The sequence below is a fragment of the Vombatus ursinus genome, unplaced genomic scaffold (genome assembly GCF_900497805.2).
Source record: "Vombatus ursinus unplaced genomic scaffold, bare-nosed wombat genome assembly UNPS02014791.1, whole genome shotgun sequence".
Taxonomy (NCBI): domain Eukaryota; kingdom Metazoa; phylum Chordata; class Mammalia; order Diprotodontia; family Vombatidae; genus Vombatus; species Vombatus ursinus.
Genome location: NW_020954569.1, coordinates 79,101,119 through 79,128,583, shown reverse-complemented (window position 1 = coordinate 79,128,583; position 27,465 = coordinate 79,101,119). Strand labels below are relative to the sequence as shown.

The following is a 27,465-nucleotide window of genomic DNA, read 5'->3' as shown; positions in this document are numbered from 1 at the left end:
TGGTTTGGGTTGTACTTGGTATTTTTGCTGGCAACAAATTTGTTACCTTCACTTGAGTGGAATCCCTTCATATGAATGAAGAGGGTCTTTTTGAAGTCCAAAGTGACTTTTCTAGGTCCACAGAGGTAATGAGAAAGTAGAGCTGGAATTCAAAACTGGTCTCCCAATTCCAAATTCTGTGTTGTTGTTGCTAAATCATGAAACCCCATTTCCTGTTTAAAGTGCATGGCTTATTATTGGCTGTTGGGTTTGTTTTTTTTTTGAGGGTTTGCCAAATGATGTAATTCTGCGTACCACAGGGAGGTTTGGTTTATATTTGTTTCCTTTCTTATTATGGTCTCCCTAGAGCAAATTGCGCTTTTCTAGTTATCTCTTTAATATGCTTTTATTGTGGCCACAAGAGACCTAGGGGCACTTCTGCATTAAAATGTATTATGATGATGATGATGAAGAGAAGGAGGAAAAAGAAAAGTGATGATTAGAGGCACCTGCTATTTAAAGCAAGTTTTCATTTCCCGAAGATTAAAAACAATTCATTTCGATAATGTTGGACTAATGGCAGCCACATTTCCTTTTCCAAGGAGAAATGTGGAGACGTTATCAGATATCAGTTTCTGAGATGGGATGGAAAAAAAATAAACACCTTGACCAAAGCACCTTAAAATGCCAAAATGTAGTCATCTATCTGAAAAATCTGAGGCACCAATATCCCCCAATAATGTCCAAGGAAGCAAGGAACTTAGTCACTAGCTGATCCATCCCCCTTTATCTGTCAGATGGAGACACCTTACAGGTTAATCAGCTTATTCAACATCCCATGACTAATCTAAGGAGTCATATAGGCCAGTGCTCAGTCCACTTTATCAGAATGGAGTAGCATAGAAGTAAGTCATGGGGAAATGGCTCGCTTGAGTAACAGTTTATAAACACAATTTGAAACCCAATCTTTCTCTAAAGGGCTATTTATTTCATTTAGCAAGAGCAGTGTGATCTAGTAGGAGTAGGAGTTTTGACTCACTGCTCTGCTACTAACTAGCTGTGCAACTTCAGACGAGTCATTTAAGTTTTCCTGCGTGAGAATCAGTTTCCTCATCTTTGAAGCAAGGGAATTGAACTAGTTATTTTCAATTGTGTGATTCTAGCACTGAACTTGGAGGTAGGAAAGACCTAGGACACATCTTGCCTCTGACACTTGCTAGCCATGTGACCATGGATGGGCAAACATATAACCTCTCTAAATCTGTTTCTTCATCTGTGAAATGGGGATAACAATACTCTTACATGTCTATTACAAGGATCAAATGAAATAAGATATGTGTAATGAGGCCTTGTAAAATTTAAACTTCTATAACAAGATCAGCTCTAATTATCCCAGATTACTGACAAATCCCTTCCATCCTATAGAGAAAATGGCAAGGGGAGGCACTGCCTTCATGACCTGTTATTAGATTACAAGCTCCTTTGGGGGCTGTTTTTTCATCTTTATATTCCCAGAGCCTAGCACAGCACCTTGCAAATGATAAATGTTTAATAAATTTTTAGAATTGATATGATTGAGTTCATTTCATCAGCAATTCCTTTTACCTGTTGCTGACAACTTGACTCCCTCCCACTGTATTGATGGTGCTTGGCTTGGTTCCATCACATTTACTTTGTCTTATAGGTTATGGTTCTTTTTCAGACTGGGGAGCTCCTTTGGGCATAGAAAGCCAAACTCAGAGCAGGGAATAATGAAGGTTTCAACATGGTGATGAGGAGAATGATATGAAAGGGGGACACTTAGCACATCCCACAACAGATAGAATACCCTAACATAAGGCATTGCAAATGACCATGTTAGCTGAAGTAACCTATGGTTACCATTCATCTCTTGCGCCAATTTAGGGCCCCATTATGAGCTCCACTGCCTTACTTGAGAAGTGTGTGAGTGAGGAAAACCATGATACCTAAATCGTACTCATTACTAGAGTCCAAAGTGGTCCCTTCTGTTTGTACAATACTTTCCAATTGTCAAAGCTGTAAAACTGGCAGCTGGTGGCACAGAGGATAGACAGCCTGGCCTGGAGTCAGGAACACATTAAGCTTGAATCCAGCCTCAGACAATTACTAGCTGTGTGATCCTGGGTAAGTCACTTAATTTCTGTCTGCCTCAGTTTCCTCAACAGTAAAATGGGGATCATAAAAGTAACCATCTCCCATGATTTTTAGGACCAAAAGGGATAATATTTATAATGTTTTTAGCACAGTGTCTGACACATAGTCAGCATTTAACAAATGTTCATCCCCTTTTTTTCAAAACATTGTCACATCTACCACATCATTTTATTCTTGGCTCTGACACTTGCTGGTCACATGACCATCGGCAAACATATAACCTCTCTGAATCTGTAGAATTTGTTTTAAGGAAAAATAAGGATTAGATTTTATAAAAGTTTTAAAAGTAAATGGCAAGATTAACAACCCCATTGTTTTAAGGCAAGGAAGATTGGTAGCTAGTTTAGAAGTAATCTCAGAGTGAAGAAAGAAAAAAAATAGGTAAACTGTTTGCACCTTATAGCAAGCTCTTGTTAACCCTTCCTTGACATTTCTGATCATGAAAAGAGAAAAGACTATTTGAACCAAAAATGTCTTATAACTCCCCCAGATTAGAGACTGTCTCTCTCTATCCATGTTAATCCCTCTCATCCCAGATCAGATTCCAAATACAGGTGTTGAAGAAAAAATGCTAGAAAAATGAAGGAAAAAATTCATGTAGGAAAACATGAATTACATTCTAGTTGCAGAAATTTATTAGCTGCATAATTTTAGGCAAGTTATCTCTGTTTGTTCCAGTTTCCTGATCTATAAAGAAAAAAATAATAATGGTATCCACCTCCCAGCATTGTTGTGAGGACCAAAATAATATAATGATTGTAAGGTGCTTAACATAGTAACTTGTATATGCTAAGCACTACATTATTATTATTTCCTTAATTGAATGTAACTGTTCCATGCCTGATAACTCTAGAATGGTTTTAAAATGTCAGAGTAATAAGAGCAATGATTTTTGTTTGGGATAATTTAGAAACACAATTGATGTCATCTGGAATTTTGTTTTATATTTTAAATACATAATATTGTTTATGTTGCTATTATATTTCTAAACTCTCTTGTATTGTGCAATTTGAGAGACCATTGTAACAGAAATGCTGTTAGACAAAACAACTTTTTAACCTGGGTGCTATTGAATTGGGCTCTTAAAAGGATGCAATAAAATACATATTAAAAAACTGTTAAATATTTTAATGAGGTATATTTTGTTATAAAGCATATAATGATAATAATATATGTAACGACAAATTTTAACTTAAAATTCTTGGCCATTACAAAAGTGTATATGGTGTTTAAAGATGTAGCTTCAACATAGTAATGATGAGTGAACTATTAGGTACTTGCTGTGTGGGAAGCCCTAGAATATGGGTAGTTCTAATTTATAAGTAAGGTTAGTGAAGTTTTGCTATTTAAGGCAAAAATTCTTGGGACTATAATTTACTATTGTTTTGAGCTTTGATTACAAGGATAGCTGTCTGAATTGTCGTGAAGCCAATAGTAGAAAATGGCATGTGCTGCATTCTGGGAGCTGTTAAAGGTATCTGTGCCTGGGAAAGGTTTTGGGGATGACTTTGGCAGGGCCAATGTAGGATCCTCCTGACTGTATTTCCCCATTGTGCTATTTCCCTTTTGAAAAGGAAAATTCCCGCCTGGTTAATCCTGAGTTTTGCTTTTAACACCCCGTGGCTACATCTTACTAATAAATTCTCAAAATTGGATTAAGATTTTACACATAAATTATATGGATAATGGTAAAGAAAGTGAAATTATTTTCCCATTATTAAAACATCTGATAATTTTAAAAGGCAGAAGAATTCATTTTATGGTTGGATTCTCATAAATTTTTAAAAGATTCTTATATCAGGTACAAGATTTAGGTAAGGATAGAAACAGCAAATGTCGTATAAACTAAAATTCTCTGAAGTTTCAAGATTGAAGAACCAAATTTAAGAGACTGTACTAAATTATATTAAGTCAGAATTACCCAGGAACCTCTAGATTTGGAACCAGAGAAGCAGATTCCCCTTTAAAGCCACCCTGAGAATAAAGCCTGTTGTCCAAGAAAAGATATCTAGGGATCAGACATCTGGAACTCGAAATGTGCTGGTTAAATGGATATTGAGAATGGGTTACTAGGATACAGGGAAACAATGTTAGTTAACATTGGTGATAATTATTGTATTGCTTTGCATGGTTTATGTTTAAGTTTTCTTGGTTACCTTGGTGACATGTAAATCTCCCTTCTCAAAACTAGTTCACTGTGAGTCCTCTAAACAGTTTGATCTGTAACATGACATTAATGTGACCTAACTTATAATTATGCAATTATGGAAATTGTGAGAAAACCTTATTGCATTGTTTGAAACTAGCCCTGAATGGCTGGGAAATCAGACCATCTCTATGTGCTGTTTAGAGACCTTTAACCAAGGATGCTGACCAGAAACTCAAATTCAAAGATTGACGCAAAGAGTTTTCTCACAATTGTATATCTCAAGCTAGGTCCTTCTGACTATTAAGCTGCCAAACTTGTGGGTATGGACTCCTGGATCATCTGTAGAAAGCCACTGTGCCCTGAATGGATGGCAGAACCCTCCAGAGACCTCAAGGTTCTTCTAGTACAGACCCAGAAGCAGCTGACATCCAGAAGAGATAGTTGTCCCAAGACTCTGGACAAGAGTTGAGTATACTGTCCTAGTTTTTTTTCCTCTTCCTTTTTATTATGTGCCCAACTACCAAGGCCCTGATTCAAGCATGTGTTAGCATTTTCTCCCTCTATAATCATCCTTGGCTCCCCCTCTCTTTTCCGCTTACAAGCAAACAATGGCTAGCAATGCTACCTGGGACACACATCCCCTATGGGTTCCCTCAAGGAACCAACCCCCTGGACAACATCTTGTCCTGATCCAACTGGCCTCTCGCGGGATCTTGGCTTATATCTACCTCTCCTTCATTGGCCAGAAGGGTAGGGATTCTTTCAGATTCCCTCTCCCTTTGACCAAAAGGGGGAAATGCCAAGGAGACACTCTGTTTTCCAGAGCTAAGTTCCAGCAAGCCAGCTGTGCCCTGAGCTTGACATAACAACAATCCTTTGTGCTCACCTTCTGTAACTGGTGGTCCCTGAGCTAGGGCAAGCACCAGGCCCAGACATGGAGCCCTGATGTGAACTATAAACATGAAGACATGAACGAGCTTTTTATCACTAGACAGCCTTGTTTCACTGTTGCTGTTGTGCATCACTGCTGTTGTTATGCTTCACTGTTTGACTCTTTGTCTAGGCACAAATATATAAATCAAGGGTCAACCATGCTAAAGAGGGTCTCCCCACTGGAGACGGGTCCCCAGCACGTGTCCTTGCTTGCAAGCCATTTCCCTCACTTTGAAATTAAACTGCTGTTTGATTCCTGACTCTCTTATCTCTAGCCTGCTCTGTTCAGCTCCAGCCATCCACAGGTTAGAGTCCAGTTTGGTCCAGTTGACAGTGCTGTAGTTATGAACCTCAATTAATATTAAATGTTATCCACTTCATTCAAGGGGATGGTTGAGAAATACTGCCAACTCTTAATTCTCCATGGAATTGGAGGTAGAAAGTTGAAATCCACAGATGATCCAGAAATTTCATCTCAGACAATAGTGTCAACTGTCTCTCTGAAAAACTTTTTAACAGATTGACTTGCATTTCACCTTTTCTCTTTATTGGTTCCATCTCTAAAATGAACAGTTGCTCAAAGGAACTGAAGTTAGACAGCAGGAGGGGAATCCAGTTAGACACAGAGGCTGAATAATTTACAAGCTAGATAATGAGTCCCTAACAAATCCAGAGTTGATTGTACTTGGGGAGAAAGAGAAGGAAGGAGAATAGGAGGAAGTAGAGGAACTTTCCTGTGAACCAGGTGTCAGTTGTGCTGGGCAACACACTTTGGGAAAGATGAAAAGAGAGCACATCTCTGGTCTGTCATTTATTACCTGTACGGCCTTCAGCAAGTCACTTCCTGCCTGGGAAGTGACTTCATCTGCAAGATGAAGGGGTGGGGAAAGTTGCTATACTACATGCCCTTAGCCCCAGAGATGCCACTACTAGGCCAGATCAAAGAAAGAGGATAAGGTCCTATAGAACAAAAATATTTATAGCAACTCTTTTTGGGGCGGCAAAGAACTGGAAACTAAGGGAGTGCTCTTCAACTCAGGAATGGCCGAAAAAGTTATGGAATGGTAATATAATGGGATACTATTGGACTAAAAATGACAAGAAATCATTTCAGAGAAACCTGGGAGGATTTGTATGACCTCATGTAAAGTGAAGAGAGCAGAATGAGAATGATTTATACTGTAATGCAAATATAAAAATGTAGAATTTTGAAAAATTTGAAGAACTATCAGTGAAGTTATAGACCATGAATCCAGAACACTGATGATGAAGAATGCTACTTACCTCTTGTCAGAGAGGTGACTAAATATGCAGAATGAGTCACATTTGTTATAGGCAGTTATAGGATTTTCTTTGCTTAATTATACTTACTTGTTACAAGGGATTTGTTTTTATTTCTTTTTCTAAAAGTAGGTAGTAGCATGTATAACCTATATCAAATTGCTTGCCATCTCAGGGAGGGGGGAGGGGGAAGAGAGAAGAAGGGAAAGAATTTGGAACTCAAAATTTTTTAAAAATCAAATGTTAAAAATTGTTTCTACATGTAATTGGGGGGAGAAGTAAAACATTATTAAAGGAAAAAAATGGGTGATAGGTGGAAAGTAGAAAAAATAAATGCTTAGTAATTAAAAATAGAATTTAATTAAAAAATAAAAGATTGCAGCTGAAAGTAGAAATTAAAGCTTAAAAATGAAAATAAAGGGTCTGGGTTAAATGACTTTTAAATCCTGTCATTCTTCACAGTCTTCTTGCTCTTCATGAACTTCTGATCTAGTGGAGAGATAAGATTGACCAACAAAAGACAGTTAAATAGCAATGAAAGGTAGGACCAAAGTGAATGATATGGTGACTGCCATTCAAAGTCAGAGGAGGGCATTATGGAGGAAATGAAACTCAGACTAAGCCTTCAATGCCAGGTTCTGACTGAGGGAATGGAACTCTAGAGATGGAGTATTTCAACAAGACTTATGGTCAAGAATGAGTGTGATGTGACTTGGAGAGGACAGTGAAGAGATGGAAGGCAAAAATACAAGGTTCCTGTTGAGAAGTGGAGGAGGTTAGTTATGTGGAGGCAATATGGGATACTAGGCTATGGAAAGCCTCATAAATTAGGCTGTGGAATGTGGACTTAAAGAATCTGCACAATACAGTGGGAAGATTAATGGCTCTTGAGTCAGAGGACTCTGGTTTGAAGTTGACATTTCTGCTTTTCCTACATGACCTTATTGAAGTCCCTTAACCCCTGACCCTCTACTCCTTCACTGTAAAAGAAAAGGTCAAGCTAGATTATCTAGGGCTATTTCCAGCCTATGACTTTATCCTATAGATCTGGGAAAGAAAACTTGTGTTTTTCCTAAAAAGGGTCAGAATATCATAGAATGTTATAGCTGGAAGGCATCAGTGCTTTCGTTTTTAAGATCAAGAAGATGAATCCCCTAGAAATTAAGTGCTGTGCTGACAGGGCCAGCCACAGAGCCACCTCTGGTCCCTAACTCCTGGTCTGTTGATTTTTTTTTTTTTTACCCCATCACAGAGTTTCAGTGATGAGCAGAAATAGTTACAGTCTTAAATTTAAAGCTCAAAAGGGACCTTAGAAATTCTCTAGTCCAATTCTTTTGTTTTATAGATAAGGAAACTGAAGGCCAGAGGTGACGTGATTTACTAAAGGTGGTGTGATTTGTTAAAGGTGGCATAGCCAGTAAGCACTGAAGGGTGGTGGTTTTTAGTTCAGGTAGGAGAGTTGGATGTGGGAGGGACAATAGGAGAGTTTAGTTCAGAAGTGAAATTTGTGGTGGTTGGCTCCTTATAGAGAAGTGTGTTTTTTCCAGCTGGCACTGCCTTTCAGCTTCCCCTAAATAAACTGCAGCCAGACTCCTCCCCACCTTCTCTGGTTCCCTGGCTGAGTCTTTATACTCCTTCCCCTTCTTGGAATTTCAAGGAGGGGATAAACCCCAAGGCTGTTTCCGAAGCAGGGCCTCTTACATTCTCCTTTGGTGACCTCCACTGCTACCAAGGTTTCAATCATCACCTCTATGCAGATGATTCCTAAATCAGTAACACTTCCCTCATTAGCTCCCTGGAATTCTCTGCTCATTTCCAATAGCTTGATGGATGTCTTCCAACTCAACAAGGTCCAAATAATTCTCACCACCCTTTTCCTTAAACCTGCCACTCCTCTTGGAGAAAAGGGGATAAGAGCAGTGTGACTAAATGGGTGACGGTTTTATGACAGAGGTTTGAATGATCTAAGGTCCCTCCCAGCTCTAAATCCTAAAAACTTTTAATCTCACGCCCCTGATGGCTATGCTTTTAACTTTTTAAACTTCAATACCGTGCCTCAGCTGCAGGCTCACACTGGACCCTCTCAGGCATCCTTCTCTGTGGTCTTCTCACCCTGGACTATCTCTCCTCTGGGCTGGCCCCCTCCTTTTATTATTAAGTTCCTACTGGTTCCTCTGCTTGGGGAGGAGAGATACTGCAGATATGAAGTGACAAGTGACTATATTTGGATAAGAAGGGTAATGAAGGCCTAGATAAAGAAAATATATGTTTTTAATTTTTACTTGTAGTTCCAAATTCTGTCCTTTCCTTCACCCTTCTCCATCAATTGAGAAGACAGGAAATACAATACCTATTATACATACGAAGTCATGCGAAACATTTCCATATTAGCCATGTTGTGGGGGGGGGGAAGCAAGAAAATAAAGAATGAGAAAAAATGTGCTTCAATCTGCACTCAAGAATCCATCAGTTCTCTATGTGGAGGTAGATAGAATTTTTCATCATGTGTCTAAAAAAGATATTTTGAAAGAACAATCAACAGGACTTGGTAACTTGGAAATAGAAGAAGCAGAAAGATTCCTTCTCCAATAATCTTCCTAAAAGATAATACTCATATGTATATATGAGGTTTTGTGTGTGGGTAACTGGTGATCCCATCAATGTGGATAGGTAATGTAGGAATGGAAAGCTAATTGGGAAATAGGAAGATGATGAGTTAAGTTTTGGACATCTCAAGTTTGAGGTGAAAGTAAGCCATCTAACAAATGGACTGTAACACAGGCCAGGCCTGTGGACATAGATTTCAGAGTCATAATCATAGAGCTGATATCTGAAGTAATGAAATGGCTGGGGGGAGGGGGGAGACAGAAAGAGGCAGAAGCAGAGAGAGACAGAGACAGAAAGATGGAGACAGAGACAAAGAAAGACAGGGAGGGGAGAGGAGAAGAGAGGGAAGAAAGGAGGAAGGGAAGCAGGGAGAAAGGAAGGAAAGAAGGAAGAAGGAAGGAAGGGAGACAGAGAAGTGGAATGAGGAGCACACTAATTTAGAATATAAACTCATTTGTAAAAGAAGCCAGAGCCTAGCCTTAGCACAGACTCAGGTTAAAAAGAGAGAATTATCTTTCAAATAGAAAGAAACTAAAAAATGGAAGAACTGCCAGAAAAAGTCAGTGGCACAGAACAGTAGAAATGAGGAGTCTCAAGAAAGAAGAGGGTTGTGGTCGTTAGTATTCAGCATCACAGAGAGGTCAAGTAGAATGAGGACTGAGAAAAGGTAATGAAATTGACCCAGAGGAAGGTCACTGGAGATCTCTGAGAGAGAAGAGAAGAGTAGAGGGAATGGAGCCTAAATTGTAAGGTACTGAGGAAGGAGTGGGAGGTGAGGAAATGGAGGTATCAAAATAGAGGTTTGTCACTTAACAGGAAGTGGAGAAATAGAAGGGTAACTTTTGGAGCTAACAGAATGCCAAAGCAGTTAGGTTTTGTTTGTTTTTTTAAGAGGGGGAAGGCCTGAGTTCATTTGAAAGCAGAGCAGGGACCGGCAGAGAGGAAGAAATGAAACTTCCCTCTCACACCTGAATTACCTTAATAGATTAGTCAGCAGGTATCCCTTCCTCCAGCCTATCTCTGTCTCTCTATATCACTGGAACAAGGCTAAAATTCTCTGTTCGTCTTTCTGTAATCTGGCTTCACCCTACCTGTTTAAGCTTATTTTCCTTGGATATATATTTAGATAGATAAATAGATAGATATAAATATAGATACACACACATACACATACACACACACATATTCATGTTCTCTATTCTTTATTAACCTGCTCACATGTTAAACTTCCTTCCATGTATGTGTCTTTGCTGAAGCAGCTTCCCTTCATCTTACCTACCCTATACAACAACCAAAGCCCATCTCAAATCTCACTTCCTCCTTTATAAGGCCTTTTCTGATTACTCATGGCATCTCTCCCTTCTCCTAACTTTAACTATGTTTAAATACTACAGAGCATTTTCCCCCATTTATAATGTTATTATTTTTCTCTACCTGGGCAGCTAGGTGGTACAATGGATAGAGCTCTAGGCCCAGAATCAGGAATCAGGAAGACCTGACTTAAAATCTGGCCTCAGACACTTAGTAGCTATGAGGCTCTGGGCAAGTCACTTAACTTCTGGTTGCCTCAGTTTCCTCAATTGTAAAAAAAATGGGGAAAATTATAGCACCTACTCTCCAACATTGTTGCCTGGCACATAGTACACACCTAATAAAAACTTGTTTCTTTCCTTTCCCACAAGATTGTGAATTCCATTAGGACAGAGATTGTGTCATATACTTCTTCATAGCCCAATCGCTAGAGCTCATCTCCAACCTAGGCCCATAAGGATAAGGATTGGACCTGTGATTCCATTGAGGAGAGGGAGGAGTAGGAATAAGTATTCACATAATGCCAACTATGAGCCAGACACTGTGCTGGTTACTTTACAAATATTATCTTAGTTAAACCTTACAAAAACAATGAGGGAGGTGCTTTTATTATCTCCATTTTACATTTGAGGAAACTGAGGCAGATAGAAGTGAAGTGACTTGCCCATTGCTATATGGAGCTCCCAGATGAGCAGCACTCTCTCCCAATAGGAAACAGTGCTCTCTCTCTCTCCAATTTAGAGAATTGTCTGGAGAACTGAGAATTTGTGCCTTTCTCTGGATCACACAGGCTATATGTACTATAGGCAGGATTTGAACCCAGGTCTTCCTGGCTTCAAGGCCAGCTCTTTGTCCATTACACCAGAGGTGGTAAACATGCTGCTTGTGGCCTAGCAACATCCCAGAGTATATTCCAAGCTAGATTAAAACATAATTAGGAAATATTTAACAAGATAAGTAAATTTACCAAAAAAAGCAAACAAACCCCAGAAAATGTTACATTTGAAAAGTCAAGGGTGCAGCTAGGTGGTGCAGTGGATAGAGCACTGACCCTGGAGTCAGGAGGACCTAAGTTCAAATCTGGCCTCAGACACATAACACTGACTAGCTGTATGACTCTGGGCAAGTCGCTTAACTCCAATTGCCTCACCAGAAAAAAAGAAAACTAAATCAGTATGTGGCCTGCGTAATCTTTATGTATGGGTTAGAGATCCTGGTTTCTATCTGAGTTTGACAGCTCTGGGCACATAATCTGGAAATTCCTCCATAAATACCTGTTAGTTTACTCATTTATTGATTACCACCAACAGCAGTCATTGCTTGCTGATTAGTTCCACTTTTTTTTCTCCCTAAGAATTACTATATTACTAGAAAAACCCAGCTGAAAAGATGGGACAAAATCCCAAACCAAGCTACAAAAAGACACACCAAGTTCAAGAGCAGACACTGTTTAAACCAGGACTAGCTGCCACATGAGAACGGAAATCAGTTCAGACATGCAGGGACCTAAATCATATTCCCCATATAGCCAAAGGATACAATGATTCATTCTATTCATTTTGGGACCAAATAACTCTAGTCCTATTTTTAGCTTTGCAAAAGAAAACATGCTGTCTCTTCGCTCCATCCCCACCCTTCACCACCAATGGTCAATTTTCAGAATCCTACACATAACACAACCTTCTTGACAGGATATTCAAGTAATGAAGCAGGAGATAAGTGGCTGAAATGCAATGGAACTAGAGACAAAAGCTCTGGGTCATCATTCCATCAGCAGATGCTACTCTGAAATAGGTCTGGTCCAGCCTACTGATCTGGCCTTCAGTTTACCAGACTATTCCTAGCCAATATCAGACAACCCCATCAATTCAACAAATAGTAATTGAAATTACTTTGCTTATTGGAATCACTTCTTATATTTTTCTTAAATAACAATAGAGTTATCAGACATCTGGTAGAAAAGACAACTGTTTCAAATTACATGATGTCATGAATAAGTCACTGTTAGTGCAACTGGGTTTTCCTGCATTGGTATTGTATATTGAAATAAAGTATATCCTTATTGTTATCATTGTATGTTTATAATAAGTAGGACATGGGTCCTAAAAAAGAATAAAAATGGAAATTATCATTTTAATTATTCTATATTAAAAAAGAATGAACTTTTTACACACACATACACACACACACACACCCACACTCTTCGTCTTAGCTCTGGGTTTCTGCTGACGTCACAGTCAAATTCAATAGACATTTATTAAGTGCACACTATGTACGCACTAGGATGGCCACCCATGTTGTCTACAGTAGAGGTATCCAGCACTGGTGGATGACACTCCCAAGTGCCATCAAAACCAGATTAAAATGTAATTGAGGGGGGCAGCTAGGTCATGCAGTGGATAAAGCACTGGCCCTGGAGTCAGGAAGACCTGAGTTCAAATTCAGCCTCAGACACTTGACACTTACTAGCTGTGTGATTCTGGGCAAGTCACTTAACCCCATTGCCTAGCAAACAAAACAAAGCAGAAATGTAATTGGGAAACATTTAACAAAATAAACAAAAATATAACAAAACATAGATAATGTTAATATCTGGTTTTCCAGATTAAATAGGATATCTGCAGGGATCCTTGGGCATGGTTCAGTGGCCTCCATTTCTATTTCAGTTTGACCCCACTGGTCTATAATGAGGATGAAGAGTAGACTCAGAATGGAGGAGTAGTGTTCTATAAGAAGATAGAATCAGTCAATCAATCCAACTGCCTTATTTTATAGATGAGGAAACTGAGACGAAGAGAGGTGTCTTGACTAAAGTTACATGACTAATTAGTTGTAGAGCTGGAAGTAGAAGGCAGGTTGTCCTGTCTCATGGAATCAAATAATCTTACAGTTGGAAGGGACATCACAGGCTGTCCAGGCTAACCTACACCTAGCCAAGAATTCCCTTTATAACATCTCCAAAAATCAGTCATTCAGCCTTTGCCTGAAAACCACAAATGAGGGAAAATCCATGACTTCTCAGGGTGGTATATTCCACCTTTAGAAAGCTCCAATTGTTAGGAAGTTTTTCCTTGTATAGAACCAAAATCTGCCTCTTTGCAGCGTCTACTCATTGTTCTAACTCTTGCCCTCTAAAACTGAGCAGAGTAAGGTGAATCTCTTTCACATGAACACACTTTGAAAATTTGAAAATAGTTAACACATCCTCCCAAGTCTTCTGCAGCTAAACATCCTCAACTGCTCACATGGCATGATGTCAAGGCCCTTCACCAACTTGAATAACTTTCTCTCTACATTCTCTAGCTTATAAATATTCTTCCTGAAATACTGGGCTCACAACCAAACATGGCCCAAGATGCAATCTCTTAGCTCAGTGTTCATTCTGTGCCACTTCTTTGTAAATGAAACATATGGTACGGCCTTGGGCAAACCGACTCACCCCTCTAGGTATCAGTTTCTTCATCTGTCAAATAAGAGGAACAGATTAGATAATCACCATATTCCTTCCAGCTAATTTAGCATTCTTTGATTCTATAATGCCATATATTTGTTTTTATCCCACTCCCTAGGAGAACCTATGGGTCCTTTCTGTTTAGTTGGGTTCATGAGTGATCATGGAGAATAATTTTGGGAAATCAATGAAGCAAAAATATTGCTTACCAGTTTATCCAAACTTGGCCTATACTCCTTACGTTTCCTCCCCCCTCCCCCAGCTTTGGCCATTGTGCAGATTCGTTGCCAACACTCTACAGGATTTTTTAATGGGCTATTTAGGAAGCAAGACTTACTGCCTGAAAAATGAGGGAATGAGTTCATTTTATAGATTAGGCTAGACATGAAGAAACCAAGATTAAACAGTCATTTCTTACAATTCAGGAGAGTGTTACTCATTTCAGTTAGCGTGAACAGAAATACATTTTGAAATGAATAGTTTGTTGAAACAACAAGTATGTTTTGAAATAACTTTTATCCTGTTACAGAAACTGGTTCTAATATTATTCCTTCTGGTTAGGTTTGCAATCACTTGGAGTCACCTTTAAAAACCAAACACCCCAATTTCTCAATGTAATTGGAAAACATTTAACAAAATAAATACAAATATAATAGAACATAAATAATGTTAATATGTGGTTTTCGAAGTTAAAATGCTGCCAGCAGAGATCTTTCTACATGGTTTAGTGGCCTCCATTTCTGTTTGCATTGGACATCACTGGTCTACAGTGAGTATGAGAAGTAGGCTGGGACCAGAGGAGTGTTATTCTGTAAGAAGATGGAATCAATCAATCAATCAATCCAACCCTCTTCTTTTATAGATAAGGAAACTGAGAACAGGAACCCAGTGCAAGTGGAAAAAGCAGGTTTGTTTTCTCCTCTATTGTTTATCTGTTTTCTTTTGAAAATTCTTGAACTTTAAAATAATAACAGTAATAATAATACTGATATTTTTCTAGTGTTTTAACTTTTGCAAAGTGCTTTGCATACATTATCTACTGTCAGTTTTACAGCAACCCTACATAGTAATTATTATAATGGTATTCCCATTTTATAGAAGAGAAAATTTAGGCTGAGAGAGCTTAAGTGACTTATCCAGGATCCTATAATGAATAACTCTATAAGGCAGGATTTGAAATTGTGTCCTTATTGCAAGTCTAGTATTTTCTCCTCTGCATCTCCCAGTATGAACAACTGCACGGTCCTTGGGCTAGTCACATCTCAGTTTCCACATCTACCCACCTATAACTGCCCTGCAGCCCACCCCCCAGTCCCTGCCAAAGCCCACTTACTTTTTATTGCATAAGCCTTGGGAACTACTGAATTCAGATCAGAAAGGAACTCCTCAGTGTCTTGAAAGCACCCCAAAGAAAGGTTTCTTGCAGAAAAGGCACAAGACCAATGAAGAAGGAGCCAAAGTGCTAACAACCTGGGGATCATTGTTTTCCCTTTTACCTGCCCAGATGGAGTGCTCTTCTTGGAGGTAGAACCCTATATTTATGGAACAGTGGCCTTAGACTGTGCGTAAGAAGAAAATGTGATCCTTCTTTCTCTTAACTTACAGAGACAGGCTGTATTGTCTCCAACACCTGCAGAACAGCCAAGATGAACAAAGCATGAAAGGCAATTTATATACAACTTATTACTGTTGCTGGATTCGTGTGTTCTCCAGAGCACCTGGCTTCCATTAGTTATGCAGATCAAAATATCCATCTCATGAAGAGAAGCCTGGTTTCCTTTAGTTGGAAAGCGCTGTGTTATATGCTGGGGTTTTAAATATCCAAAGTATGTTCTACTTAAAATGCTCAACGGCAAAACTTATTTTTCACTCAAGAATGACCATAAATTTAACTCTTAAAATAGATAAACACTAAGGAAACAATTATTGTGGCCCCCCATTTCTTTTTGCATTTAACACCACTGGTCTTCAGTGAGTGTGAAGAGTAGGCTGGGAACAGAGGAGTGTTATTCTATAGGAAGTTAGAATCTTCCTTAAGGTAGACAAACACTAAGAAAATAATCATCGTTTGTCCGTGCATATTTGTATACATGTAGTGTGTTGTGTCAAACTTTTTATAGAAATATGTCCTTAATTTCCTTGGGAATTGATATATTCGTGGATCAGATTTTTGGTAGACATGATTTTTTGGGGGGAAGATTCAGGTCAGCAAACAAGGTAGTTGAAATTTTATTTTTTACGAAACTAGCTAGTTAAAATCATGCCATAGGAATAGTCCCAAATCTAAGACAATATGACATGTGCAAACATGGACTTTTGTTCTTGTTCAGTTGTTTCAGTTATATTCAACTCTTCGTGGTCCCATTTGGAGTTTTCTGAGCCACCTGCTGCCCTAAACATAGACTTACAAAGTAGAAAAATTAGAGTATGACTATTATGTGCTAGAGTAGAAGGGCAGCTAGGTGGCTCAGTGGATAGAGTGTGGAGCCTGGAATAAGGAAGACTCATCTTCCTGAGTTCAAATCTGGCTTCAACCACTTACTAGCTTAATCACTTAACACAGTTTGCCTCAGTTTCCTCATCTTTAAAATAAGCTGGAGAAGGAAATGACAAACCCTCTAATATCTTTGCCAAGAAAACCCCAGATGGGGTCACAAAGAGTTGAATGTGACTGAAAAATGACCAAACAACAAAAAGAGTCATAGAGCTGGATGGGCCCATAGAGATCATTTAATTTGACCTATCTAATGGCTAATTCTCCTTTATGAAGCCTTGGATGTTGTATCATAAGAACACAGATCCAGAAAGGGCCTCAGAACCCATATAGTGCAACTGCCTCATTTTACAGAAGAGGAAACTGAAGCCCAGGGAGTTTAAATGACTTGCCTAAGGGCATATAGATAGTAAATGTTGGAGATGAGACTTACTCCTTCTGCCATATACACTATCTTTCAATAGGTCACTGTTGTTGTTGTTGTTGTTTGTCCTTTGTTTTTGAAGAGGACCATGGCATCAGGAAGGTGATGCCATGACTTGTAGGTTAATTGGATTGAAGTGAGGGAGGGCTATGCAAAATCACCAGCCTCACTTTCTCCTCCAGAGACATCTTGGTCCATTGACAAAATATCTATCAGGACAACTGGAGATGGCCCTGGATGCAGTGGGAGACCCTGGCCTTTTTAAGCTAAAATCTTTCCCACATCTCCGTTTGACTGAGGCAACAATAGGTCATCTACCTTTTGCTTAAACACCTACAGTGCCAGGCTTCAACTCATAATGCAGGCCATTTCATTTTTGGAAAAATCTAAACTCTAGGAAGTTCTTGCTTACAGAATTGAAATTTGCCACCCACTTGTTGACTCTGATTCTTCCTTTTGGAATGAAGAATAACCAATTTAATCTCTCTTTCAAGTGGGACCTAAAAGGATTCTGTCTTCTTACCTGCATATTCTTCACTGATGACAGAGATCCACACTCCTAGACAAAAGCCTAATTAACCTAGTCTGGGACCAGATTTCACCAGCAATCACTGCCTAACACAACCTGATCAGTTCAGATCTGTCTTGACTCCTTTCACACACTTCAAAATAAACACATAAAGACAAAGTGTAGCAAATCTGGTTTCTTTATCTTTCCCTTCTTCTTCCCATCTCTGGAGATTCCCACTTTCCCAGAAACTCAAAAATGAGATATATTTCTCTTGGCAAAAAAGCAGCTTATTTATCTCACCAGCATTTGACCATTTGCTGATTCTGGTTTAACCAAGATGGCTGCCCAAATGGAGGCAACCAGATCAGCTTCCCCTCACCAAAGCCAGCAAAAAACTAAAAATCGCAGCAGGCTGACTAATGATGAAGAGCTCTAATGCGAAAGTGGAGTGAGTTACTTCTATGCCTAGAACTATGCAAAAAGTTAGCCAGATTCCCATAGGCAGCAGGAAAGGGAACTGCCGGCGAAGTCAATGCCAGCACAAACAATCAGGGGTGTGCTGGTAAATGTTTAACAGCCTGCACTTCAGAAAAAATGTATGCTGGACACACTTTTAAGTTTAATCGGCATTTTTAACTTTCTCCCTATCACTTTCTTAAGTTTAGACAGTCGACAAAATAATAAATCAAGCCCTGGCTTGTAGCTTTGCCAGTTTCTGAAAATTTAACAGTTGACTCAGTGAGCTTGAGTTGGTTCCAGTATATCCCTACAAACAAGGCAGCAGCAGCCCAGCAAGATCAGAGAAAGGACAGAGGCACTAGTAGCCTGCAGGGCTCTGTATCTGGAGTTAACAAGAGTTGAGGGCTTTCCCAGAAAGCTGGGTGGTTGAAAGCCAAACCAGGGGACCTTGGAAGCCATCAGCAGTGATAGGGACCAATGTGGGCCTGGTCCTTATTGTTGTTGTTTTTCAGTCCTATCCAATTTTTTGTGACCCCATTTGGGGTTCTCTTGGCAAAGATACCAGAGGGGTTTGTCCTTTCCTTCTCCAGCTCATTTTATAGATGAGGCAATTGAGGTAAATAAGGTTAAGTGACTTACCCAGAGTCACACAGCTAGTAAAAATCTGAGGTCAGATTTGAACTCAGGTATTCCTGATTCCAGGCCAGATGACCTATCCACTGTGCTACCTAGCTGCCTCATGGGTTTGGTGGCCCTCAGAACAGGACACCCTAGCAAGGCTTCAAGGACCCTAGCATTATTTTCCCCGAGATGTCATAGAAAGCCATGCAGATCCAGTGCTCTGAGCCTCTATTTCTGAAGGTAGTTAACCCCAGGCAGTAGGGGTTAACGCAGGAATCCATGTAACCCAGGTAAAGAATAACTAGCACCCACAACCCCATACAAAAGTGTGGCAGGACCTGTCCCTGACATTAAGCTTCAGTTCAGGAAATAAGACTGCAGCATGAGTAAAACAAAGAAAACACCAACCACTATGAAGAACTATTATAGATCTAAAGATACACCGAAAACCCAAACTAAAAAGTGACTAGCACTGTAATAATTTCAAGTAGAAATTCAAAGGAAAAAAATGGATTTTCCACAAGAATTTCATGAATACTTAGAAGAAATAAAACAAGAGATTAAAAAAATGAAATAAAACTTTTCTGGAGTAAAAAATAGAAAAGAGAATAAATATCTTAGAACAGAAAATGCTAAACCTTGTCAAAGTAATAGACTCCCTTAAAATTAGAAGAGACCAAACAGAAATAAATAGCTTCATAAGATGGCAAGAAATATTAGAACAAATTCAGAAGATTGAATAAACAAAAGAAAATGCAAGATATCTAATATCAAAAAGAACTGAGCTGGAAAATAGTTTAGAGAGAGATCATTCATAAACTATTGGACTCCTTGAAAACCATGAAAAAAAAATCCTGGACACCATATTTCAAGAAATCGTAAATGAAAACTGACCAGATCTATTAGAACCAGAGGGCAAAATGAAGACAGAAAGAAACTACTGATTTCCTCCTGAAAGGAAAAGCCCCAGGAATGTCATGACCAAGATCCAGAGCTTCTACATCAAGGAAGAAATGTCATAAACATTCAGAAATAAGAAACTCAAATAACTATGAACAACAGTTATGATCACACAAGACCTGGCAGCTATTACGTAGAATGACAGGAAACCTGGTAACACAATATTCCAAAACACAAAAGACATGGGTTTTCAACAAAGAATAATGGACCCTGAAAAGCTGAGTATAATCCTATAGAAGAAAAGAAATGGGCCTTTAGTTGAAGAGACTTTCTTTTTTATTTATTTTATTTTATTTTTAATTTAGGAAATAAAACAAGCATTTCCATAACATCATAGAATACTAAAAAAGATAATTGTACACGAAACTGCAAATCTATTATGTACTACTTACTCCTTTTAAATCCATAATACATTTATCATGTAAATTTCCTTTTTTTCTTCCCTCTCCCCTTGCCCTAGAGATGGCTACCATTAGACACAAATGTGTGTGGTGTGTGTGTAAAATCATCCTATACATACTTCTATTTATCAGTTCTTACTCTGGGTGCAGATAGCTTCTTCCTTCATATGTCCTTTGTAGTTAATATGGGTATTTATAGGTTCTTTTCCTTTTTCCCTAATCATCTTTGGAAATAGACTTAGTAGCGATATTACTGGATCAAAGGGCATATGCAGTTTAATAACTCTTTGATAATTCCAAATTGTTCTCCAAAATGATTGGATCAGTTCCCAGATCCACCAACAGTGAATTAGAAACCCAATTTTTCCACATCCCCACCAACATTTATTGTTCTCCCCTTCAATCATTTTAGCCAATCTGATAGGTATAAAATGATATGTCAAGGTTGTTTTAATTTGTATTTCTCTAATTAATAACGATTTAGAGCATTTTTCATATGACTATAAATTGTTTTGATTTCCTCATCAGAAAACTGTCTGTTCATATCCTTTGACTATTTATCAATTGAGGAATAATTCATATTCTTATAGATTTTACAAAATTCTTTATATATCTGAGATATGAGACTTTTATCCGAGAAACTGTCTAATAACTGTTTCCCAGCTTTCTGCTTTCCTTCTGACCTTGGCTACCTTTGTTTTATTTGTACAAAATCTTTTGAATTTAATGTAATAGAAATTATCCCTTTTATACTTTTAAAGATTTCAAAGTGAGAATTTTGAAATACAAATGCTAGTATCAAGAAAAATCTAGAAATGTAAGTTTATTTGAGTAATCAGAAGGGGCTATAAGATGATGTAATGCTACCTATCTATTAGGAGGAGAGGAAAGCAAATCTTCTTTCAAAACATTAATGTCTTCAGAAAGAGTGAAAAAAGAAAAAAAATTATATTATAGGTCCTGGAGGTAGATTGTTTCTCTTCTGAGGGTGTAAGAGAGGAAAGGGAAGGGAGAAAAAAAGGAATACTCTAGTATAGAAGGGAAGAAGAAAGGGCTAAAACTTGATTTTTTTCATAATTGTTGTGTATGAGAAGAAGAGTATATAAACAGAGGAAAGGACGGGGAAAGTGGGCATCAGATGAACTGCACCCTTATCCGAAATGGACAAAAAAACCATGGAACATACACACACACGCACACACACACAGCTTTGTGTAGAAAGAAATCAAACTCAATAGGAAACAAGCAGGGATGGGGAAAGGAGGGCTAAGAGGGAGGTTAACAGGAAGGAATCAGTCACAAGCCAAACAAGCTGCCTGATTCCAAAGCAGGGATTAAAGGAGGGGAAAATGAAATAACTGGAACCTAAGGGGGTGTCTATCAATTAGGGAAAGGCTATATAATTTGTGGTGTAAGAATGTAATGGGGGGCAGCTAGGTGGCGCAGTGGATAGAGCACCGGCCCTGAAGTCAGGAGGTCCTGAGTTCAAATCCGGCCTCAGATCAAACACTTGACACTTACTAGCTGTGTGACCTTGGGCAAGTCACTTAACCCCAATTGCCTAAAAAAAAAAAAAAAGAATGTAATGGAATAGTATTGCTGTGCAAGATGATAAAAAAGAGAATCCTAGCAAGGAGGATTTGATGCAAAGTGAAGTGAGTAGAATCTGGATAACATACACAAAGACAACATTATAAAGAAAAACAATTCTGAAAGACTTAAGACCTCTGATCAAAGCAATGATTACTCATGTCTCTAGAGCCCTAACAGAGACATGATGAACTGAATGTGCAGAAAGAGATTTATATTTTTGGACACAGGCACTCTGAGAATTCATTTTGCTTAATTATGCTTACTTGTTACAAGAATTTTTTTCTCTGCTTTTAGTGATAGGAAGTAAGGCAAGAGAGAGGTTAGCAATAGTAATGAGAAGAGAGCAATTTAAATATTTTGAAAAATGCACACAGAAAATAAAAGGATATTCAGAAAGAAGCAAAAACAAGCAGGATGATTTTGAAAGTAACAGGAGGAGTTTTGTATCCATATATATGCAGATATATGCATATAATAATTAATATAATTAAATAATATGTGCATATATATTACACCAAGTGGTATGAAAAGGAGACTTGCAGTTTCATCCCATTTTGTGTTCTTCTGTCTATATGGAAACACTTTTCCTTGTGCAGATGTGTATGTATATGTGTGTGTGTGTGTTTGTGTTTAAGTTCAAAACATTTTTAAAAAATCCAAACCATGGACATTGACTATTTCTGGGAGGGGTCAGTGACTAATAAGCACCTTGGGTCTAGTTGTGCTTCATGTAAGGTTGCTTCCATTCTACTACACACCTGCCGCCTCACTCCCCTGGGCATCTCAGCTGTAATAACCTGAATTAGTGACAGCTGCTGATTGGTGGGCATGGCTTCAGTTAAGCATGTGTAGATATGTTTACCTCCAGCAGCACCTGCACCTCTAATGCCTCCAGGCTTTCCTGATATAGAGCTGCATCTGTTGTCGACTAAGCAAACCCCAAACCACTGACAAGCCCTTGAGATATTTGAAGACAGTGACTGGGTTCCCGACAATAACATGAATTTGATTAACAAAAAAAGGATTGCTTTAAATACCCACCTGTAAATAGTGCACAAACAGAAAAGCTAATTCACTTAGAATATGACTGAATTGACAAAAATTGAAACTATGCTTCAAGAATACTTGTATAGCACAGCACAAGTCACATGATCTCAGCACCTTTAATCTCTAAAGTATGTGCAAGGCATTGTACCAGGTATGAAGACAGGTTATTCAACATAGGTAACAGCTACTTATGAAAATAGGCATAGAAGTACATCTAACTTATGTTGAACCTTAAATGTGAATGGTCACCTAGGTGCCAACGTGGGTGGCCCTTCTTCCCAGAGGCCACTCCTGAGGATTTTTTTTCTGTTCTTTCCCTCTCCTTGAAGCATTGTTGGCTGCTGCTTGATACCTCAACTTTCTCTGAGTTTCTTTCTCTGGTCACCTTGACTCAGTGACAGTACAGAGCAAGATGGAAGATGGTAAAGAGAAGTGGGAGGGAGACTTTCCTCCTCATCCCAACTGTCGATCCCTCAGCTCCAGGTGGTCTCCTTGGCAGTATTCTTAGCTACTTGTCCTCCCCTACCTCCTTCCTTCCTCCTCTTAGGACAATGTCCCCTCCCTCCTCCCTCCCAAAGCTACAGGTACAGTTCCCTTGAGGAAGTGTTTAGAGTACTTGCTGGAATAATATTGTTCCAGTAAAATGTAGACTCTTATTCCAGTTCTCTAAAAGCTACAAGACCCTATTATGCACCTGTGTGCAACAAAGGCGGGGGGGGGGGGGGGGGGGGCGGATTTGAAGTGAGGGAGGTACAAAAGAAGAAGACTTCTTAGACCCTTGATATTTCTCTGTTTCTAGCCATAAAAAAAGTTGACGAAAACCTCAAATGCAGTGTGTGCTTGATTTAGAAATAGGAGGGTAAATGGGGAAAAGTTTGATAACTGCATTTTTTCCTTTGTTTCACAGTGGATCAGAGAAGGGGAAAATGCCTGGTCAGAAGCAGAAGATGATGTCCATTAAAAGAAGCAGGCAGACCAGTTGATAAAAGGAAGGAAATTCCCCAAAAAGGCTTGATAGCACATCAGTCTTGCCTAAAAAGTGTTCCTTTGGATTTCCTTAATAAATAGAAGGTCCTGACACTTCCCCATAAGCTCCTCACTAAACCCCTGAAACCTTGGTTCTTGAGTTACAATACTTTTTCCTGTCTCAGTACAACTGACTGGCCCACCTTCCTGAGGCCATGTAAGTCACCAGAGGGAGGTGAAGGAAAAAGAGGGGGAAGGATAGGGAAGACCCCAATTCTTTCCTTAGCCAACTCTAAAGTGACAGGAAATTTACTGCTGGAATCCTGAGAAAGGTTCCTTCAAATGCAGTAAAGGAATAAAAAAACTTGTGTGAGGGTCTTGGAACCTAACCATCTCCCTGAATCTGTTCATTTGTAAAATTAGGAAGTGGGACTAAATTATCTCTAAGGTATCTTTTCAGCTTGAATGATCAATAAACTTCTACAGATGGTACCGTTTCTGTAGGAAAAAGCATTTTAGATTTATAGGTTCAAAGATTTAGAACCAGAAGTTTCTTAGAGGTCTAGTCCAACATCCTTATTTATGAACGGGGAAACTGAGGCCCAAAGAAAGGGAGTGACTTATCTGTTCATATAAACAGTAGGCAACTGAGTCATAATTTGAACCCAGGTCCTCAACTTCCAAATCCCATGTTAATTCCACCACAATATACTACCAAATAAGTGACTTATAAATGACTGGGAATAAGTTACACTTGCATATCATTTCCTAACACAATAACAAGAAATTTATTGAGGGTCATTAATTCTGCAGAATTTATTATATTTCTAATTCTGCAGATTTTTTTATTTAAACATTTTAATATAATGTCATTTTATTTTCAATTCTGCAGAATTTTTTATTTTTAAAATTTTTAAATTTTCAGAATTAAAAAAAAATCTTTGAAATAGCTCTTACTGATTATAATAATTCCACACATGGAAATTTTACAAATGTATATCTATTGCCATAATAAGAAATATCAAAAGAACCTAAAAAGTTCCTTAGTCAAAATTGCTTGATTATCAAGCAAAGAGATGTAGCAGCCAAGGTCAACAACAATTCAGAATACAACCTTTTTTTTTTTTTTTACTAAAAATCTCACAAGGAAACGTAGAAGCAAAACCAGATGTTTGGTTCCATGGAAAGGTCAAGAGATAACAGGTGAATGACCCATGTGTTCTGTGGTGTGCTGTTGATGTCAAGAGAAAGTGAGGAAGGCTCCCAGCAGATTGGGTGAACTGTGTGTGGTGAATTTATGGGAAGACATGGATGAATTAACTGAAGGGCAAACAGGGTTGAATTGGGTTTTGTATTATTGGAGGAAACACACATAGATGGGATCATGGATCTATTTTGAATGTTTGAGAAACAACTTCATGAATAAAGTAACAGTATTAAGCATCTTAACATCTATAAGTGAAATTGAGAAAACATATTTTATCTTTGTTGAATCAAGAAAAATGTCTCTGATTCTACAAAATATATATGTATATGTGCATATATATGTATGTAATATATGCATGTGTGTGTATATATAATCTTCATTTAGAATGTTTTGCTTCTAAAATGATGGAATGAAAAGTAGTTGCCACTTACAGTGTCAACAAATGTTACACAGATTGCAAAGCAGGTGGAAACCACAAACCATAAGAGAGTTCTGCGCAAGGCAATTGTTTCAGCCACCAGTAGGGCATGCATTTCAATTTATCGCAGCATCTAGACCACTTCTGTAATAACAACTGAAACTGCTAGGCATCGTTTAGGCAGAATCTTCATTCATTGTGAGACATGATTAGATGAATGGAAGCTGTCCACGGTGTTGTGTTGGTGCTTTCCCTGCGCAATAATAATGACAACAGTTGTCATTTATAGTGTCTACAAGGCACCAAGCACTTCACAAATATTATATCATTACTCATAGGGAGTAGGTCAGAAAATTCCAATCTCTCAAGATTTCCCCCCACAAAAGAGATAAAATAGTACCTTAGGGCCAACAAAGTTCAGGTAAAAATAAGTAAGAATAGGGTCACAACAGGGGTTTTCCTGGGACAATTCGAGAATATCAGAAGAAAAATTCCAGGACCAGAGGTTTGGTCCTTGTGAAAAGTAAACACCTCCAGGCTAGGGTCCCTGTGAAGGACAAGGGCAAGCACTGGGTTTAGTTGGTTTGGTAGACTGCCTTGGCCCCAGACACAGAAACTTTTGCCCCTGAGATAGTGAGGGGAGTTAGGTGTCTGAGCCCGGGAAGATCGAAGGAATCTCTGCTGACAAGGAACACCAGACCCAGCTGTGCTGCAGAGAGGGGCAGGGGCGAGAAGGAGCCAGCACAGGCCCGGTGAGTGCAGAAGCAGTGGGGCAGAAGGCCGGAGGTTTGGCTTTGGTTCCAGACTAGAGCAGAGAACTGAAGATCTGGGGCAAGAGGCACCATCCCCCATACCCTAGAGCTAGAGGTGATTACAAAAAGCAAGCTATTACTACCCCCCAAAAAATGCACAGGCAAAGGAAAAAGAACCCAACCACAGAAAGATATTATGGGAATACAGAAGACTAGGGTTCATTTTCAGAGGAGGATATTGAAGCTCTTAAAGAAACCTCCTTGTACGCCAAAGAATAATGTCAAATGGTCACCTGCCCAAAAAAGAATTCATAGAAGAACTTTTAAAAGACTTTAAAAATCAAATGAGAGAGACAGAGGAAAAACTAAAAAGAACAAAAACAAAAAGAATAATCCAAGAAAAACAAGAATATGATGAAAAGAAAGTCAACCAATTAGAAAAGGAGATCCAGAATCTTAGGGAAGAAAATGACACCTTGAAAATTAGAATTGGGAAAGATGAAGCTAGTGAAGTTATAAGAGATCAAGAGATAATTAAACAAAATATGAAGAATGAAAAAATAGAAGAGAAAGTGAAACATCATATAAAAAAAACAACTGATCTGGAGAGCAGATCAAGAAGAGAAAACATAAGAATAATTGGATTACCTGAAAGCTATGATCAAAAAAAGAATCTTGATACTATAATACAAGAAATAATTAAATTGTCCTGAAGCATTAGAAGGGGGATAAAAGGGGTGAGAGTAGAAATAGAAAAAAATTCATCGATCACCTCTTGAAAGAAATCCTGCGAGGAAAACTCATAGGAATATTGTAGTCAAATTCCGAAACCCCAGCGCAAGGATAAAATATTAAAAGCAACAAGGAAAAAAAACAATGTAGATATGACAGTGCCACAATTAGAATCCCCCAAGACCTAGCAATGGACACATTAAAGGACAGGTCTTGGAACATTATATATGGAAGAGCAAAAGAACTGGGGCTCCAGCCAAAAATATCATACCCTGCAAAGTTAAGCATAATCCTGAATGAAAAAAAATGGACATTTGATCAACTGTCAGACTTTCAAGACTTTGTTTAAAAAAAAAAAAACTTGAACTTAATAGAAAATTTGACATATAAGAACAAAGAGAAACATAAGGTACATTCCAAAAACTGATTACAGGGGATTCAGTAAGGACAGACCATTTACTTTTTATACATGTAAAATATACAATATACGTCTAAGATTGTCGTTAGTAATTGGGTAGTTCATAAGAAGAACTGGGATAGACTTGAGTATGATATGACTTTAAAAAGTAAAACCATTTAGGAACAGCTAAAAAGAATAATTATTTCATACAAATGATGTGCAAGAGGAAGAACCCATACAGAGGAACTGGATGGGGGAGGAGGGCTGGCAGTTCTGGTAACCTACTTTCATCAGGAATGGGTTTAAGAGGGAACAAAACATATATATCTAGAAGAGTATAAAAGTCTTCTAAATTCAGAAGAAATAAAACAGTAAGAGGATAGGGAGCGGGGAGAGGACAAGGGAGGGATCTCTAGAGGGGAGGGTGAGGGAATTGGTTATAGAGGGTTATAGAAAGGTGTTTAGATTTATGAGAATAGGAGGATAGGAGAGGGATTCTTAGAGGGAGGGTAAGTTAAGTAATAGGAGGGCAAGGTAGAGGGTAAAAGTAAATTAGAGGAGTAAGGAGGAGGGATAGGAAACAAGAGATATGCA

General features: G+C 38.6%; 1 protein-coding gene across 1 annotated transcript in view; it reads right to left on the bottom strand.

Moving 5' to 3' along the window:
• LOC114047898 (O-acyltransferase like protein) overlaps nt 1-22,179 on the bottom strand; it is an 85,541-nt gene extending 63,362 nt beyond the window's left edge. Inside the window, 3 exon segments of the mRNA XM_027868791.1 lie at nt 15,220-15,418; nt 15,490-15,516; nt 22,108-22,179. Of these exon segments, the coding sequence (XP_027724592.1) occupies nt 15,220-15,418; nt 15,490-15,516; nt 22,108-22,179 (298 nt within the window).
• Nucleotides 22,180-27,465: the final 5,286 nt, after the last annotated feature.